Source organism: Oryx dammah, unplaced genomic scaffold, assembly GCF_014754425.2.
Source record: "Oryx dammah isolate SB20612 unplaced genomic scaffold, SCBI_Odam_1.1 HiC_scaffold_23, whole genome shotgun sequence".
In the NCBI taxonomy this organism is placed as follows: domain Eukaryota; kingdom Metazoa; phylum Chordata; class Mammalia; order Artiodactyla; family Bovidae; genus Oryx; species Oryx dammah.
Window position 1 is genome coordinate 58152831 of NW_024070207.1, and position 16621 is coordinate 58169451.

The 16621-nt window shown below is 57.8% G+C and overlaps 2 protein-coding genes across 5 annotated transcripts in view; one reads left to right on the forward strand and one right to left on the reverse strand.

Annotated features, from left to right (window-relative positions):
* PLXNA3 (plexin A3) overlaps positions 1-11121 on the forward strand; it is a 14401-nt gene extending 3280 nt beyond the window's left edge. The window contains exons 4-32 of one of the 4 annotated variants that reach the window (XM_040265462.1): positions 812-940; positions 1011-1111; positions 1394-1517; positions 1602-1758; positions 1836-1935; positions 2091-2205; positions 2323-2523; positions 2699-2795; positions 2928-3118; positions 3198-3343; positions 3433-3553; positions 3659-3795; positions 3883-4053; positions 4431-4524; positions 4614-4853; positions 4932-5075; positions 5155-5389; positions 5476-5618; positions 5721-5977; positions 6085-6151; positions 6245-6391; positions 6486-6645; positions 6743-6846; positions 7043-7139; positions 7380-7570; positions 7875-8044; positions 8570-8782; positions 8987-9137; positions 10063-11121. In XM_040265462.1, the coding sequence (XP_040121396.1) occupies positions 812-940; positions 1011-1111; positions 1394-1517; positions 1602-1758; positions 1836-1935; positions 2091-2205; positions 2323-2523; positions 2699-2795; positions 2928-3118; positions 3198-3343; positions 3433-3553; positions 3659-3795; positions 3883-4053; positions 4431-4524; positions 4614-4853; positions 4932-5075; positions 5155-5389; positions 5476-5618; positions 5721-5977; positions 6085-6151; positions 6245-6391; positions 6486-6645; positions 6743-6846; positions 7043-7139; positions 7380-7570; positions 7875-8044; positions 8570-8782; positions 8987-9137; positions 10063-10158 (4299 nt within the window). In that variant the 3' untranslated portion in view covers positions 10159-11121. Of the gene's footprint in view, positions 1-811; positions 941-1010; positions 1112-1393; positions 1518-1601; positions 1759-1835; positions 1936-2090; positions 2524-2698; positions 2796-2927; positions 3344-3432; positions 3554-3658; positions 3796-3882; positions 4054-4430; positions 4525-4613; positions 4854-4931; positions 5076-5154; positions 5390-5475; positions 5619-5720; positions 5978-6084; positions 6152-6244; positions 6392-6485; positions 6646-6742; positions 6847-7042; positions 7140-7379; positions 7571-7874; positions 8053-8569; positions 8783-8986; positions 9138-10062 lie in introns of those variants that run through there. The other 3 variants (XM_040265460.1, XM_040265461.1, XM_040265463.1) reach the window with 3 other exon arrangements.
* Positions 11122-12293: 1172 nt separating this feature from the next.
* LAGE3 (L antigen family member 3) lies at positions 12294-13544 on the reverse strand. The gene is made up of 3 exons (XM_040265600.1): positions 13242-13544; positions 12789-12917; positions 12294-12628 (listed from the first exon to the last, which is right to left on the reverse strand). The coding sequence occupies exons 1-3, from the start codon at positions 13433-13435 to the stop codon at positions 12514-12516; spliced, it is 438 nt and encodes a 145-aa protein (XP_040121534.1). The 5' UTR covers positions 13436-13544; the 3' UTR covers positions 12294-12513.
* Positions 13545-16621: the final 3077 nt, after the last annotated feature.

The following is a 16621-nucleotide window of genomic DNA, read 5'->3' on the forward strand; positions in this document are numbered from 1 at the left end:
TCTGTTGTCCCCTTCTCCTCCCACCTTCAATCTTTCCCAGCACCAGGGTCTTTTCCAGTGAGTCAGTTCTTCCCATCAGGTGGCAGAAGGATTGGAGTTTCAGCTTCAGTATCAGTCATCCCAATGAATATTCAGGACTGATTTTCTTTAGGATGGACTGGTTTGATCTCTTTTCAGTCCAAGGGACTCTCAAGAGTCTTCAACACCACAGCTCAAAAGCATTAAATCTTTGGGTCTCAGCTTTCTTTATGGTCCAGCTCTCACATGCATACATGACTACTGGAAAAACCATAGCTTTGACTAGACGGACTTTTGTTGGCAAAGTAACTTCTCTGCTTTTTAATACACTGTCTAGGTTGGTCATAGGTTTTCTTCCAAGGAGCAAGCATCTTTTAATTTCATGGCTGCAGTCACTATCTGCAGTGATTTTAGAGCCTAAGAAAATAAAGTCTATCACTGTTTCCAATGTTTCCCCATCTATTTGCCATGAAGTGATGGGACCAGGTGCCATGATCTTCGTTTTTTGAATATTGAGATCTAAGCCAGCCTTTTCACTCTCCTCTTTCACTTTCATCAAGAGGCTCTTTAGTTCTTTGCTTTCTGCCATAAGTGTGGTCATTTCTCTCTCTCTCTGCCCTGTGAACCTTTTTGGACCAGCTGTGACACCCCCAAGAGCCTCCAGGGGGCAGCCTTGGTCTCATCCTTCCCCGGCTGTCTGTGATGGGACAAGGCTGGGCCCCTGGCTGCAGAAGAGCCTGCTCAGGTATGTGGGCTGCTGCTGTGGCGTCAGGTGGCTGGTCTTGTGGCCCAGGTGCGGGTTGACAGCTCTCAGGAGGCTCACCTGTACGAGACGGTGCCCGTGGTGGATGGCAGCCCCATTCTCCGTGACCTGATCTTCAGCCCTGACCACCGGCACATCTACCTGCTGAGTGAGAAGCAGGTGGGCCCGGGGCAGGTGGCGGGGTGGGCTGGGGGCAGGGTGTGGCACATGCTAACTCAGCTGTGCCCAGGTGAGCCAGCTCCCAGTGGAGACCTGCGAGCAATACCTGAGCTGTGCGGCCTGCTTGGGCTCGGGGGACCCGCACTGTGGCTGGTGTGTGCTGCAGCACAGGTGAGGATCTGCCCAGCTCTGCCCGTGGCTCGGGGCCGTGGTGCCTGCCCTCTTCTACGTGTCCACCTACCAGCTGTGCCCTTGTAGCCTCCCTCTCCCTCCCTTCTGACTTTCTCCTGCTAATGAGCAGAACCTCTGGCCCGAGTGATGTCTCTCAGGCCCTCGGGGATGAAGCCGAGGCATGCGGTTGTCTGGCACCGTAGGCCAGGCCGGCTGCCCCCTCGTCACCCCTTCCTGGCCCCCAGGGCAGCTGTGGGATGGGCCTGGCCTGACCCCACACAGGTGCTGCCGCCAAGGGGCCTGTCCAGGTGCCGTGGCCCCGTATGGCTTCGCTGAGGCGCTCAGTAAGTGTGTCCAGGTGCACATCTGGCCCAACAACGTGTCGGTGACGTCACCCGGGGTGCAGGTGAGGGGCGTGGCGGGGACATGGCAGGGGCGTGGCGCCTACATGCTGCAGTGGACCCTCCTCCAAGCCCTCGGCTTCCCGCAGCTGACCGTGGCCATGAGCAATGTGCCAGACCTCAGTGCAGGCGTGAGCTGTGCCTTCGAGGAGGTGACCCAGAGCGAGGCCGTCCTGCTGCCCTCCGGGGAGTTACGTTGCCCCTCGCCTTCCCTCCAGGAGCTCCAGGCTCTCACCCGGGGGCACGGTCAGTGGATGGGGCTGCGGGGGGTGGGGGATGCTGTCTGTCCATGGCTCACACGGGGTGCCACGGGCTCACTGCAGGGGCCACCCGCACTGTGCGGCTGCAGCTGCTCTCCAAGGAGACCGGTGTGAGGTTTGCTGGGGCCGACTTCGTCTTCTACAACTGCAGCGTCCTCCAGTCGTGAGTAGTAGCTGGCCTGCCCCCGGTCCCCACGTCTCTGTGGCTCGCTGTGACGTGGGCACCCTTTTCCTTTGGCTTCCCATGTGGCCCACGCAAGGGACAGTGAAGGGCCCGGTTTGGTCTCCTCCATGATTTCTGAAGCCTCTCCCCTCCAGGTGCATGTCCTGCGTCAGCAGCCCTTACCCCTGCCAGTGGTGTAAGTACCGCCATGTGTGTACCAGCCAGCCCCATGACTGTTCCTTCCAGGAGGGCAGGGTGCGCAACCCTGAGGTGAGGCGGGCATCACGCACGAGGGGGCTGGGCTCCCTGCAGGCTGGTCCCTGGCTTTGCTGCCCTCCATCTTGGGGTTTTCTTGGAGCCTCCTCAATGCGGGGGTTCTCCCCTCAGGGCTGCCCTGAGATCCTGCCCAGCGGGGACCTCCTGATCCCGGTAGGCGTTGTGCAGCCCCTCACCCTGCGGGCCAAGAACCTGCCGCAGCCTCAGTCGGGGCAGAAGAACTACGAGTGCGTGGTCCGGGTGCAGGGCCGGCATCAGCGGGTGCCCGCCGTGCGCTTCAACAGCAGCAGCGTGCAGTGCCAGAACGCCTCGGTGAGGCCCACCCCGCCTGTCTCGGGGGTCTGGGCTGTGCTCAGCAGACTCTTTGGAAAGCCTCAGCTCATCCTGGCAGAGGACCTTCTGAGTCTCCTGCTGGGGATTCCTGAGCTAGGGTTGGGGGGGTGGTCTGCACACCTTCACGAGGGTCACACGGGTCCTTCTCCCCCAGTATTCTTATGAAGGTGATGAGTACGGTGACACCGAGCTGGACTTCTCCGTGGTCTGGGATGGCGATTTCCCCATTGACAAGCCTGCTACCTTCCGAGGTGAGTTGCGGGATGGGGTTGAGGACCTCACTTCCTGGGGCAGCATAGGCACAAACTGGGGCCGGGGTCCCACAGGGGGACCCTTCGTTAGGGCCCATAACTGCTCCCCAGCGATGCCCTCTGTGCCCACAGCCCTCTTGTACAAGTGCTGGGCGCAGCGGCCCAGCTGTGGCCTCTGCCTCAAGGCTGACCCCCGCTTCAACTGTGGCTGGTGCATCTCGGAGCACAGGTGCCAGCTGCGGGCCCACTGCCCAGCCCCCAAGACAAACTGGATGCACCCGAACCAGAAGGGCGCTCGCTGCAGCCATCCTCGCATTGCCCAGGTCGGTTTCCCCTCCACCCACTGCCCTCTGGGCACCCGCCAACTCAGCTTACCCTCCTGCCTCCCATCCTGCTCCGCAGATCCACCCAGTCATGGGGCCCAAGGAGGGGGGCACCTGGATCACCATCGTGGGTGAGAACCTGGGCCTCACCTCCCGAGAGGTGGGCCTGCGGGTGGCTGGCGTGCGCTGCAACTCCATCCCCGCTGAGTATATCAGTGCTGAGAGGTGAGTGCAGCCCAGCCAGCGGACACCAGGCCTCATCCCCCGCTGGGGGCTGGCCTCCAGGGCCTGACTTTCTCGGACCCTGCCCTCAGGATCGTCTGTGAGATGGAAGAGTCACTGGTACCCAGCCCTCCACCGGGGCCTGCGGAGCTCTGTGTCGGCGACTGTTCAGCTGACTTCCGCACGCAGTCTGAGCAGCTTTACACCTTTGTGGTGGGTGGGCTGCCTACCCATTTCCTCTCCCATTGCTTTCTGGGGGTAGCGTGTGGTCTGGCCCCCCCTGCCTCGCCCTGCCCCTTAGGACATCTTCTCCCATAGACGCCTACGTTTGACCGTGTGAGTCCTAGTCGGGGCCCAGCCTCTGGGGGCACGCGGCTCACCATCTCTGGAAGGGCTCTGGACGCCGGCAGCAGGGTCATGGTGATCGTGAGAGATGGCGAGTGCCAGTTCGTCCGGTGGGTTGTTTGGGAGCTGGGGCCTCAGGCCGGCAGATGGCGGGCAGCCCTGGGCCACTCTCTCCAAGTCCCCACTTGCTGATGCAGGAGGGATGCTGAAGCCATCGTGTGCATCTCGCCTGTCTCCACCCTGGGCCCGAGCCAAGCCCCCATCACGCTGGCCATTGACCGCGCCAACATCTCCAGTCCCGGTGTTGTCTACACTTACACCCAGGACCCCACTGTCACACGCCTCGAGCCCACGTGGAGCATCATCAAGTAAGAGGGGATGCTGGGGACCAGGTCTCTGAGCACCTGGCATCAAGTTCCACCCACTCTGAGCCTGAACCCTCCTCAGCAGAGGGGAGCCTGGTTCCTCCATGACCACACAGCACTTGGCACCCACTGGGTGACCCAGGGTTAGGGAGGCTCCAGGGCCACTGGGTTGGGAAGATCCCCTGGAGAAGGGAAAGGCTACCCACTCCAGTATTCTGGCCTGGAGAATTCCATGGACTATATAGGCCATGGGGTCACGAAGAGTCAGACACGACTGAGTGACTTTCACTTCACTTCCACTTCCAATGGGGAAAGCAGAGAGAGGGCCTTGCTCGGGGCAGTTGGGGAGGAACCCTGAAGTCCCTCACTCCTGTCCCTAGTGGAAGCACTGCCATCACCGTGAGTGGGACCCACTTGCTGACGGTCCAGGAGCCCCGGGTCCGGGCCAAGTACCGAGGCATCGAGACCACCAACGTGAGTGCCAGCTGCACCCCCCCGTCCCACCCCTGCCACTCTGCCCGCTGTGGCCTCAAGTGCTGGACTGCTTGCCTTTGTCCCCACAGACATGCCAGGTGATCAATGACACTGCCATGCTGTGTAAGGCCCCTGGCATCTTCCTGGGGCAGCCCCAGCCGCAGGCCCAGGGCGAGCACCCAGATGAGTTTGGCTTCCTGCTGGACCATGTGCAGACCGCCCGCTCCCTCAACCGGTCCTCCTTCACCTACTACCCTGACCCCAGCTTTGAGCCTCTTGGGCCCTCTGGGGTCCTGGACATCAAACCGGGCTCCCACATAGTGCTAAAGGTGCCGCTGGGGCAGGAGCAAAGGGCAGGAGGGCTGGGGTAGGGGGGAGCCCTGGCTGACTGGGGTGTCTGTGTGCAGGGCAAGAATCTGATCCCCGCGGCAGCTGGCAGCTCCCGCCTCAACTACACGGTGCTGATAGGGGGCCAGCCATGTGCGCTCACCGTCTCCGACACGCAACTCCTTTGTGACTCCCCCAGCCAGACAGGCCGGCAGCCGGTCATGGTGGGTATGGGGCAGGGAGGCGGCCAGGGCAGCCTGGGGCAGGCGTGGGGCTTGACTCACTGTGTGCCCGTCCCCGCAGGTGCTGGTGGGAGGTCTAGAGTTCTGGCTGGGCACCCTGCACATCACGGCAGAGCGCGCAGTGACCCTGCCGGCCATGGTGGGGCTGGCGGTAGGGGGCAGCCTCCTGCTGCTGGCCATCACTGCTGTGCTGGTTGCCTACAAACGTAAGACTCAGGATGCCGACCGCACGCTAAAGCGGCTCCAGCTCCAGATGGACAATTTGGAGTCCCGGGTGGCCCTGGAGTGCAAGGAAGGTGCCTGTGTGGAGGTGGGGTGTGGGGCAGGTTGCAGGGGCTCCCCGCTCCTGCCCTGCTCACTCTGCCCCACCGGCCCTCCCCAGCCTTTGCTGAGCTGCAGACAGACATCAATGAGTTGACGAACCACATGGATGGCGTGCAGATCCCTTTCCTGGACTACCGGACCTATGCTGTGCGGGTGCTCTTCCCAGGGATTGAGGCCCACCCGGTGCTTAAGGAGCTGGATGTGAGTCCCACCCCACCCCATACACTCCCCCCACCATTGCCTGCCCCTGCCCTGTCATCCACAGGGTCACCTCTGCTCTCTGAGATGCCCTGTCACCTCCAGAGCCCCCCCAACGTTGAGAAGGCCCTGCGTCTCTTCGGGCAGCTGCTGCACATCCGTGCCTTCGTGCTCACTTTCATCCACACCCTGGAGGCCCAGAGCAGCTTCTCCATGCGTGACCGGGGCACCGTGGCCTCCCTCACCATGGTGGTCCTGCAGAGCCGCCTCGACTACGCCACGGGCCTGCTTAAGCAGCTGCTTGCGGACCTCATCGAGAAGAACCTTGAGAGCAAGAACCACCCGAAGCTGCTTCTGCGCAGGTACTGGGTCCCCCCTCCCCCAGCCCCCAGGCCAACCCTGCCCTGGCCAGGCCCCACCCCTAGGGAGGCCCCTGCCGGCCAGGACCCCAGCACCCCTTTCTCTCCAGGACTGAGTCAGTGGCTGAGAAGATGCTCACCAACTGGTTCACCTTCCTGCTGCATAAGTTTCTGAAGGTGAGCATGCTCACAGGGCAGGTGGTGGGGGCCGTAGGGTGGGGAAGCTGCCAGCTGGCTGGCAGGCAACTGTATGCCCGGCCCTGCCCACAGGAGTGCGCTGGGGAGCCGCTCTTCCTGCTGTACTGTGCCATCAAGCAGCAGATGGAGAAGGGCCCCATTGACGCCATCACGGGTGAGGCGCGGTATTCGCTGAGCGAGGACAAGCTCATCCGGCAGCAGATCGACTATAAGACGCTGGTGCGTGGTGTGGGGGGGTGGTCAGGTGGACAGGGTGTCAGGCCTGCGGGGAAGCCTCACCCAGGACCCACCCTGTGGCCCCCCACCCCCTCAGACCTTGCACTGTGTGTGCCCGGAGAGCGAGGGCAGTGCTCAGGTGCCCGTGAAGGTGCTCAACTGTGACAGTATCACCCAGGCCAAAGACAAGCTGCTTGATGCTGTGTACAAGGGCATCCCTTACTCCCAGCGCCCCAAAGCTGAGGACATGGACCTAGGTGAGGCCCCTGCCCTCTCCTCCCAGCCCCCCGCACCTCCTGGTACCATAGCTGTTGTTCATGCTCCCCCCCACACTGAGCTGTTTGTGGCCTGCAGAGTGGCGCCAGGGCCGCATGGCCCGTGTCATCCTCCAGGACGAGGATGTCACCACCAAGATCGAGTGTGACTGGAAGAGGGTCAACTCGTTGGCCCACTACCAGGTGAGGAGCTGGAGGGCCACCCATGACCAGTGCTCCTGTGGGGCTGTGGCCCCATGCTGGCCCCTCTCCTCCGTCACCCCCACAATACAGGCCCTCCTCTGGGAGCTGCGGGAGCTGCCCCACATATCCCCACAGGGTTGGCCCCTTGGCTTCTCAGCCTCCTGCATTGCCCCCTCTCTGTCCCTGGCATCTGCAGGTGACAGACGGTTCCTTGGTGGCGCTGGTGCCCAAACAAGTGTCAGCCTATAACATGGCCAACTCCTTCACCTTCACCCGTTCCCTCAGCCGCTACGGTAAGTGTCCTCGGTGTGGTGGTGTCTGCTGGCCTTGTGCCCTTTGAGGTTGTGTCAGCCGTGGTGGGGAACCCCTGCTCCGGGCAGCCAGCTTGGCTCTGGCAGCCTCCCCAGACCCTGCTCTCAGGAGGTCTGGGCTCTTTAGAACCTAGAAGTGCGGGGCTCCTGGGATAGAGGGGGCAAGAGCCATGGTGATGGCTGGCCCATTGGCCTAAGGGGGCACACCATCCCCTGCCCCAGAGAGCTTGCTTCGCACAGCCAGCAGCCCCGACAGCCTCCGCTCTCGGGCGCCCATGATCACCCCGGACCAGGAGACGGGCACCAAGCTGTGGCACCTGGTGAAGAACCATGACCACGCCGACCACCGAGAGGGTGACCGTGGCAGCAAGATGGTCTCAGAGATCTACCTGACACGGCTGCTGGCCACCAAGGTGCGCCTGCCCTGTGCCATCCTGGCCTGAGTGTGGGTCCCTTCTGTGCTGGACTTGGCCCTCAGGCTGGCTCTGGCTTCCTGGGGAAGGAGCCACTGGATTGTTCCAATGCCAAGGGACTGTCTTAAGGCCTTGGCTATGGGAACTACCACCCTGAGGTCAAGGCCAGGCCTATTTGAAGGGTGTTGTTAGCTGGGCAGAGAAGCCCCACTCACTGTCAGGCCTCTCCATCTCCATCTGTCCTGCTGTGGGAACATTCCCCCTTGGCTCCCTGTCAGCCAGTGCCCTTGCTGTGCCCCTGCAGGGCACACTGCAGAAGTTTGTGGATGACCTCTTTGAAACCGTGTTCAGCACGGCACACCGTGGCTCGGCCCTGCCACTGGCCATTAAGTACATGTTTGACTTCCTGGACGAGCAGGCCGACCAGCGGCAGATCAGTGATCCCGACGTGCGCCACACCTGGAAGAGCAACTGGTACCACTGTGCGCTGGCCCTCCAGGGCTGGGTGGGAAAAGGAGGCCTGGCTGGTACTTGGGGACCTCGGTCAGGGTGACAGTGGGGGCTGGGGGCTGGACTGCTCATCCCAGCAGGAGAGGACAGTGGCTTGGCATTGATGGTGCCACCGAGTAGGGAGAGCAAGGGTCTGTCACTCTGCCAGGAGTTTGGGTGGCTGGGATGCAGATAGTGCTCTCCACACTCAGACATGCCCTTGACTGTCTGGGCCTGGCTGCTCACCTGGTGATACTGCTGGCACAGTGCAGAGATGCTGGAAGCCTGGTCCAGGGGGTGAATGTGTGTGTGGGGGGAACATTGAGATCACCAAGGCCAGAATGCCATTTCCTCTTACTTCTCACTGCTTGAAGTCAGGCTGAAAATTAAAGAAAAGGCTGCTAACTCTCAGTGTGTCATCTTGCCACCTGTGGGCCTGTGGAGGTGAGCAGACAGGAGGGTGTGGCACGGGGAAACTGGGGAGCTGCGGGCCTTTGTCCCTCTGTCTAGCTTGCCCCTGCGCTTCTGGGTGAACGTGATCAAGAACCCGCAGTTCGTGTTCGACATCCACAAGAGCAGCATCACGGACGCCTGCTTGTCGGTGGTGGCCCAGACCTTCATGGACTCCTGCTCCACGTCGGAGCACCGCCTGGGCAAGGACTCACCCTCCAACAAGCTGCTCTATGCCAAGGACATCCCCAACTACAAGAGCTGGGTGGAGAGGTGGGCCCCAGTGTGTGGGGGTGGGGGGCCTGGACACCCACGGGACATGGCTACTGGGTGAGAGGGTAGAAGCTGGCCCTGCCCAGGCTGGCGCATATTAATGAAAGGCCAGCTTCAGGAAGAAGGCCCAGAGGCCTGGCAGCCAAGACAAGGGCTTTGACTTTTGCAGCAGCTGCCAGCATGACTTCTTTGGGATCCCATTAGGTACTACCGGGACATAGCCAAGATGGCATCCATCAGTGACCAGGACATGGATGCGTATCTGGTGGAGCAGTCCCGTCTCCACGCAAGTGACTTCAATGTCCTGAGTGCACTCAGTGAGCTCTATTTCTACGTCACCAAGTACCGTCAGGAGGTGCGTGCCACCCCCGGAGGCCCCTTGAGTTTGACAGTGCAGCCAGTGGCAAAAGCAGGGGTGTGATGGGAGTCAGGGAGACCAGCTCTTGGATTACTCACAATTCCTCCCGCAAACAAGCCCTCAGGATGGCACACGTGACACTCTCTGTAGATGTGGGGAGGTGAGGGACCCAGAAGAGAAGCTACTGGCTGAAGCACCAAGTTCTGGTTGGGAGAAAGGAAAGGGCCAGGAATGCAGGGTGGGGCCAGAGGTGGGCAGGGTCAGGCCACCTGCCTGATTTGTGACTTGAGCCTCAGTAGACAGGGAAGCCAGAGGGTGGGCTTCAGGATTTGGCTCCTGGTTGGAGATGAGAACTGGTAAACCTCAGCTGGATACAGGCCTGAGAGCCCTGAGCCTCGATGAGCTCACCAGGGGAGTCCTCGGGCAGCTAGAGACAGAGCTGTGGCAGAGCAGAAGGGGAGCTGGCTGCAGAGTCTGAGGAGGGTCGGGAGGGACACCCCCCAAGTGCCACACGGGCCTGGAACACATGCGTGAGGACCCCCTGCCAGGTGTCAGGAGGAGTGATGGGTGCTGCCCATGGTCAACGGAGATAAGGCCCAAGAAGGCCTGCTGCTTTGGATGGGAGAGGTCTAGGGTGGGACTGGGGGTCTGCAGGGGATGGGAAAGGGGAGCCTTGAGCCCACATCACCCTTGGATGGGGCTGCATGCTGGCCTTGGAGAGGAGGGATGAGAGTTGTGCGGTTGGAGGAGGATTTGGGGTCGAAGAGAGGCTGTTCGGAGGCTAGGTGCCCAGGGTCCCAGCCAGCAGGGAGGGACACCCTGAGGCCTGAGGGAGGGGCATGCTTGCCCCAAGGAGCAGGGGGCTTGGCTGGGAGGAACGGTCTGCTGCCCCTGAGAGCCCAGCTCGGGGCCTGCTTCCCAGGTTCTTAGCGCCCTGGACCAAGATGCCTCTTGTCGGAAACACAAGCTGCGCCAGAAACTGGAGCAGATCATCGGCCTCGTGTCCAGCAACAGCTAAGGGCAGCCGACCTGGAGAGAAAGGCGCGTCTCAGACCTGAGCCAGTCTCCCGTCCAGGGGGCGTCTCGGGCCTGGGTCCAGGGCTGAGCCCCGGATCAGGTGGCACTGGGCCGAGACACCCCTGGAATAGCTCGGGGCCCTTCATTAGTGCCTTGCTTTGGGCCCTGCATGGGGAGGGGGCGACTGAACCAAGCCCCCCACCACAGCAGCAGCAATACCCCCACCCTCCCCCTGCCCTCTTGCCCAGTCTGGTGATCACCCCTGACCTCCTTGCTATTTATGCCTCAACCACCTATTTATTTAATTTATCTCCACTCACCCTTTCCATCTGTAAATACGGCCCCCCCTTATCCACCCACACCTACCCCAGATGTCCCAACCTCACTCACCTCCTCGAGTCCTCTGGCTCCCCTTGGGACAGGGTCAGCCTTGGCCTCACCTCTGGCCCCACCCCTTCCCCTAGCTGCCCCTGCCCATCTCCAGGAGAGGGCCTGGACACCAGCAGCACTCGGGGTGGGCAAGGTTCCAAAGGTGCCCTCAGACTATGGCTCTGTGGAGGGGGACCCCAGCAGCTGACACAGAAGCCTGTCCAGACTTCTCGGGCTGGGCTTGGGCCTTCTCCCAGGCCGTGTTCTCTGAGGCCTGGAGAGCTTGAATCAGGCTCCTGCCAAGGCCAGACGTGGGCCTGGGGGCACTGGACTCTCCTCCTCCGGGCCCTGCTGCCAAACTCCATCTGCGGGGTCTGCACGCCCCCCAGACCACTCACCCTCCGCTGCCCTGCCCTGCGCACGCCTCGAGGGGCAGAGGTGGCAGTGCCTTACTCCTTTGTTCTTCTGCCTCGTTGGAGGAACCTGGCCCCAGTCCATGCTCCTACAAACCCGATTTGGCCTCTTTTTCTTTTCTGCATGAGGTTTTCTTTGACCCTGTCATTTTTTTCCCCTAATTAAATGTTGGGAAACAGAGTTGGCATGTGGCTTTGTTCTCAGGGCAGGTGGAAGCAGGTGGGGAGACTGTCGAACTCTGCCTGAGCTGGATGCCATCTGTGGGAGGAAGGGTGACTCCTTGTGGGGTTTCTGAGGATCTGAGGTGGTCCAGGGCAGCCATGTCCAATCCATCAACGAGGCTGGGTGGCTCCACCTTCAAGACATGTTCAGAAGCCACTCCCTTCCCATCCCCACTGCCCCTGACTGGTCCAAGCTGCCCTTGTCTCTTGCCTGGATGCCAGTCTCCCCATTTCTGCCCTGGCTTCCCTCAGCCTCTTCTCACCATGGGAGGCACTGGGACCCTGTTAATAAACATGGTGGCCCTTGTCCCCACTCTGTTCAAAATGGTCCAGAGCTTCATGGCCAACAAACATCTTCATGTCTGCCAACTCTACTGTCCCAAGTGCACTGCAGTCAATTGTGCCCCTGTGCAGTGCTGAGGCCCTCAATTGTGTCTAACTCTTTGCGACTCCACGGACTCCCACCAGGCTTCTCTATCCATGGGATTCCCCAGGCAAGAATAATGGAGTGGGTTGCCATTTCCTCCTCCAGGGGATCTTCTGGACACAGGGATCAAACCCTCATCTCTTGTGCCTCCCACAATGGCCGGTGGATTCTTTACTGCTACACCACCTGGGAAGCCCCCAATGGTGACACTAATGTGGGGAAACCAGAATTCTGGTGGGAGGGTATTTTATGGAGAGTAATTTCACATGCTTCAGATTGAGAGCTTTAAATATTTAATTAATTCAAAAAAAATATTTAATTAATTCTACTTCTTGTAATCTTAATCATTCATGCAAAGATCTATATACAAGCATTCCACTGAATCATTACCTATAATATGGCAAAGACTGAAAATAGTTTAAACATTCAATAATGATTTTGAAGAATTTTTAGAAAAAAGTTCATGTTAGATGAGAAATACCAGGAAAAATGCTAAACTTGCACAATATCAAATATTATTGTTACATGTTTACTATGTAACTATAAAACTCAGAAAATACTCCAAAATATTGATAGTAGCTAATACTGAATGAAAGACAGGACCTATCCTCCATTTCTTAGATTATCTTCACGTACACTGTACTACTTGACTATCTGAATCAGAACCCTCCAATCTAAGGACAAAGGCAAGAATTTTGAAGGTGCTACAGTTGAAAATAAACTCATCATAGGTCAATTTTATTTTCAGTAGTTAAGAAACATTTAAGTACCAAACAATGCAAGTGGACCTTGAGCATCCAAGGGCCATTATAGGCAAAAGATGAGACCCCCATAATAGGCAACTAGTGCAGGAATCACTGCCCTAGGAAGGATGCACTGTCTAGGAAGGGCCACCAGATCAGACCCCCCTTTCCCCAGCCCTGGCTTAGCGGGCAACAGGGGGCCCAAAGCGCTGCATGGTTCGCACCACCAGAGAGAGCTGGTCCAGAAAGTTGACAATGGAGATTCGAAGGAGGCGGCAATCTTCAGCTCTCCAGCAGCTGAAAGTGACAGAAAAAGAGAATCAAGGTGGAGATGGGCCCAGGGCACCGCGTCACCTCCAGAAACACAGCTCTTGAGTATGTCCAAACAGAGTGCCCCTGGCGAGAGACGAGCTTGGTCACCCGCTACCACTTCCAACCAGCCCCTTTTCCAACTTACACCGCCAGGACATTGCCGCTCACTGTGAGCTCCTTCCCAACCGCCCCACGGTGAGGTTCGGTATCTGGGGCCAGGGACCCACGGGCAATCTCTGCCTCCAACGCGGACGGGAAAGGCACGCTTAGGGTGCTGATGGAGATGCGGTTAAGGTACCACCCACAAGGATTTGGAGCTCTGGGTCCTGTCTCAGGACCACTTCCAGCCCCTCCAGGCCACTCGTAGCCCTAATCCTGCCCAGCCACCCCACTGCCCCGTGATCCCATTTCTCCCCCCGACCCACGCCACCCAGGCCCATCCCCGCTTCCAGTCTCCCTTCAGCTCTCTGTTCTCTGCCCGCCCCAGGCGCCCTGGCCATTCCACCTCCCAGCAGCCCCTGACCCGCCGGTCCGTTTGTCCCACCTCCCACCGCAGGCAGCCCCCAGCCCAATCCGCACTGCCCCTCGAGTAGGATACAATACGCATGGTCGGCTTCCCGGCCTTTGGGAACAGTGCTGGGCCGGCGTGACACCCGGAGCTCCGTGGTCTGCAGCAGAAGCAGCACCCGCGCTGTGGGGGCCACCTCGGCCACCCCCGACCCCCCGCCGGCCCTGGCTTTCGGCGCCACTCGCCAGGCAGCCTGCGCCTACGTCCCCACCAGTCTCCTGCATGGCTGCCGTGCTCCGCCTCCAACCCCACCCACTGGCTCCGGGACTCTGTGTTGCCCACCCTCTCCGCGAGCAGCTTAAAAACTGCGGCTTCTTCCTGAAGCGCCGACCCCGCCCCGCGCGCCAACCCCGCCCCGCGCGCCAACCCCGCCCCGCGCGCTTGCGCAAACAGGTCTGGTGGGGCCGGCCGGCCGAGGGGTTGTCCGTTGGCCACAGAGAAACGGGTCTCCCTTCCACAGTTCGGGGCTTCCCTTGTAGCTCAGTGGGTAAAGAATCTGCCTGCCATGCAAGAGATCCGGGTTTGATCCCTGAGTCAGGAAGATCCCCTGGAGGAGGAAATAGCAACCCACTCCAGTATTCCTGCCTGGAGAACCCCATGGACAGAGGAGCCTGGGGAGCTACAGTCCGTGAGGTCGCAAGAGTCGGACACGACTTACTGACTAAACCACAGAGTCGGGCACGACTGAGCGACTAGCTCTTTCCCACAGCTCGGGCCGTTCGCAAACTGTATGACTCGATTTTAACTTCCCTTTTCTGTTCTCCTGCAAGTTTTTGACAGTAACCTTATAAGGCATTTTTAATCAAAAATAAGTTTTTAAAGTGACTGACATGAAATTTCTGATGGTGATAGGCCTGTTAGTTTTCTGTTTGCCTCCTTTGTAATCAGAAGGAAGGGCATAAAGTGAAGTAGGTTATCAAAGCCTGTTGGATCACCCCTCAAAATCCATCCTGAATCAGCCTCTCCTCTCCCCCTTCATTGCTAGTCTCCACCGGTGGCCACCCTATCTCCCTGAACTTGAAAAGCTTCATTTTTTCACATATAATTTAATTGTTTTTGGCTGTGCTGGGTCTTCCTTGCTGTGAGGGTTTTTCTCTAGTTGCAGCAAGCGGGCTTATTGCAGTGGCTTCTCTTGTTGGCAGAGCTCAGGCTGTAGGGCGCGTGGGCTCTAGAGCACAGTCTCAGTAGTTGTGGTGCCTGGCTTAGTGGTTCCCAGGCATGTGGAATCTTCATGGATCAGAGCTTCCAAGTCTCCTGCATTGGCAGGTGGATTCTCTACCACTGGGGCTCCCCTGGTGGATCAGATGGTAAAGAATCTGCCTGCAGTGCAGGAGACCCGGGTTTGATCCCTGGGTGGGGAAGATCCCTTGGAGAAGGGAATGTCTACCCACTTCAGTATTCTTGCCTGGAGAATTCCATGGACAGAGGAGCCTTGAGTGGGACACAATGGAGTGACTACTACTTTCACTTTTTTTTTCTTCACCAGGGGAGCCCCTTGAACAGCTTTCTGACTAGTTTTCTTCTATGCTTGCTCTTCTACATCCTGTTCTCCACAGTAGAATCAGTTCTTAATTTTTAATATATATCACATCATATCACGTCCCTGCTTAAAGTACTAAAACAGTTTCCTGTTGTCTCTGAAACCAAAGACAAACTCCTTCCTGTAGCTTATAAAAGTCCTGTGTGACCCGGCTCAGGGTTCTTCCACCTTCTTGCTTCCCTACTCTGTGCAGCCTCTAGGGACTTCTCTCTGCTCCTGACCAAGGGTGGCCTGCCCCCATCCCTTAGCACTTACTTTTTCTTTTTGGAAGACTGTCTCCAGACTTTCCCGTTGCTGGCTCCTTCTTGTCATTAAGATCTAGTCTCCAGTGTCAATTCCGAGAGGCCTTTGGGATCACCAATCTAACATACTACCCCCAGGCACCCTTTATCACATTTGTCCATTTCAGGTTGCTCATTTCTAATAATCTGAAATTGTAAGTTTGTTCACTTCTATACTGTCATTGTATTGTCTCTGATACCTTTTCTATGTAGTTTATGTACTAGGTGGTTTGTTTCTTGTTGGATGAAACAACATTCTGTGTGCTCAGTTGTGTCTGACTCTGCGACCCCATGGACTGCAGCACGCCAGGCTTCCCTGTCCTTCACCATCTCCCGGAGCTTGCTCAAACTCATGTCCATTGAGTAGATGATGCCATCCAACCATCTCTTCCTCTGTCGCTCCCTTCTCATCCCCTCAAAAACTCAGACAGTGTCTTGGGCCTAGGAATGCCACATGTACCAGTTACTTCACAAATATGAAACAACATATGCACAAAATTACTTCAGTTCAGTCGCTCAGTCATGTCCAACTCTTTGCAATCCCATGGACTGCAGCAGGCCAGGCCTCCCTGTCCATCACCAACTCTCAGAGTTTACTCAAACTCATGTCTATTGGGTCGGTGATGCCATCCAACCACCTCATCCTCTGTTACTTAGCGTAATATAAATAGTAATAGAAAACTATTGGACATGGACTTGGTGTCCACGTCCATTCTGGTGGTCCAGTGGTTAAGAATCCACCTGCCAATGCAGGGGACATGGGTTCGATCCCTGGTCTAAGAAGATTTCACATGCTGTGGGGCAACTAAGCCTGTGCTCCACAACTACTGAAGCCCATGCACCCTAGAACCCATGCTCCACAACAAGAGAAGCCACGGTAATGAGAAAGCCTTGCACTGCAACTAGAGAAAGCCCACATGCGGCAACAAAGACCCAGCACAGCCCAAAATTCTAAAAAAGAAAAAACCAACTGGATGCAATACATATATCCATCAGGATGGAATCGGTGAAATCACTTTGTGGTTCATTCATAAAATAGTTCTCAGTTCAGTTCAGTCACTCATTCATGTCGGACTCTTTGCGACCCCATCAATTGCAGCACACCAGGCCTCCCTGTCCATCACCAACTCCTGGAGTTCACCCAAACTCATGTCCATCAAGTCCGTGATGCCATCCAGCCATCTCATCCTCTGTCGTCCCCTTCTCCTCCTGCCCCCAATCCCTCCCAGCATCAGGGTCTTTTCCAATGAGTCAACTCTTCGCATGAGGTGGCCAAAGTATTGGAGTTTCAGCTTCAGCATCAGTCCCTCCAATGAACACCCAGGACTGATCTCCTTTAGGATGGACTGGTTGGATCTCCTTGCAGTCCAAGGGACTCTCAAGAGTCTTCTCCAACAACACAGTTCAAAAGCATCAATTCTTCAGTGCTCAGCTTTCTTCACAGTCCAACTCTCACATCCATACATGACTACTGGAAAAACCATAGCCTTGACTAGACAGACCTTTGCTGGCAAAGTAATGTCTCTGCTTTTGAATGTACTATCTAGGTTGGTCATAATTTTCCTTCCAATGAGTAAGTGTCTTTTAAT

Excerpts from the sequence above, each read along its gene's own strand:
- LAGE3 (XM_040265600.1), bottom strand. The coding sequence starts at position 13,435 with ATGCAGGAGACTGGTGGGGACGTAGGCGCAGGCTGCCTGGCGAGTGGC. Across the intron at positions 12,918-13,241 it reads GGAAGCCGACCATGCGTATT|CACCCTAAGCGTGCCTTTCC; the intron begins GTATCCTACTCG and ends CATCTCCATCAG. Across the intron at positions 12,629-12,788 it reads AGCGGCAATGTCCTGGCGGT|CTGCTGGAGAGCTGAAGATT; the intron begins GTAAGTTGGAAA and ends TGTCACTTTCAG.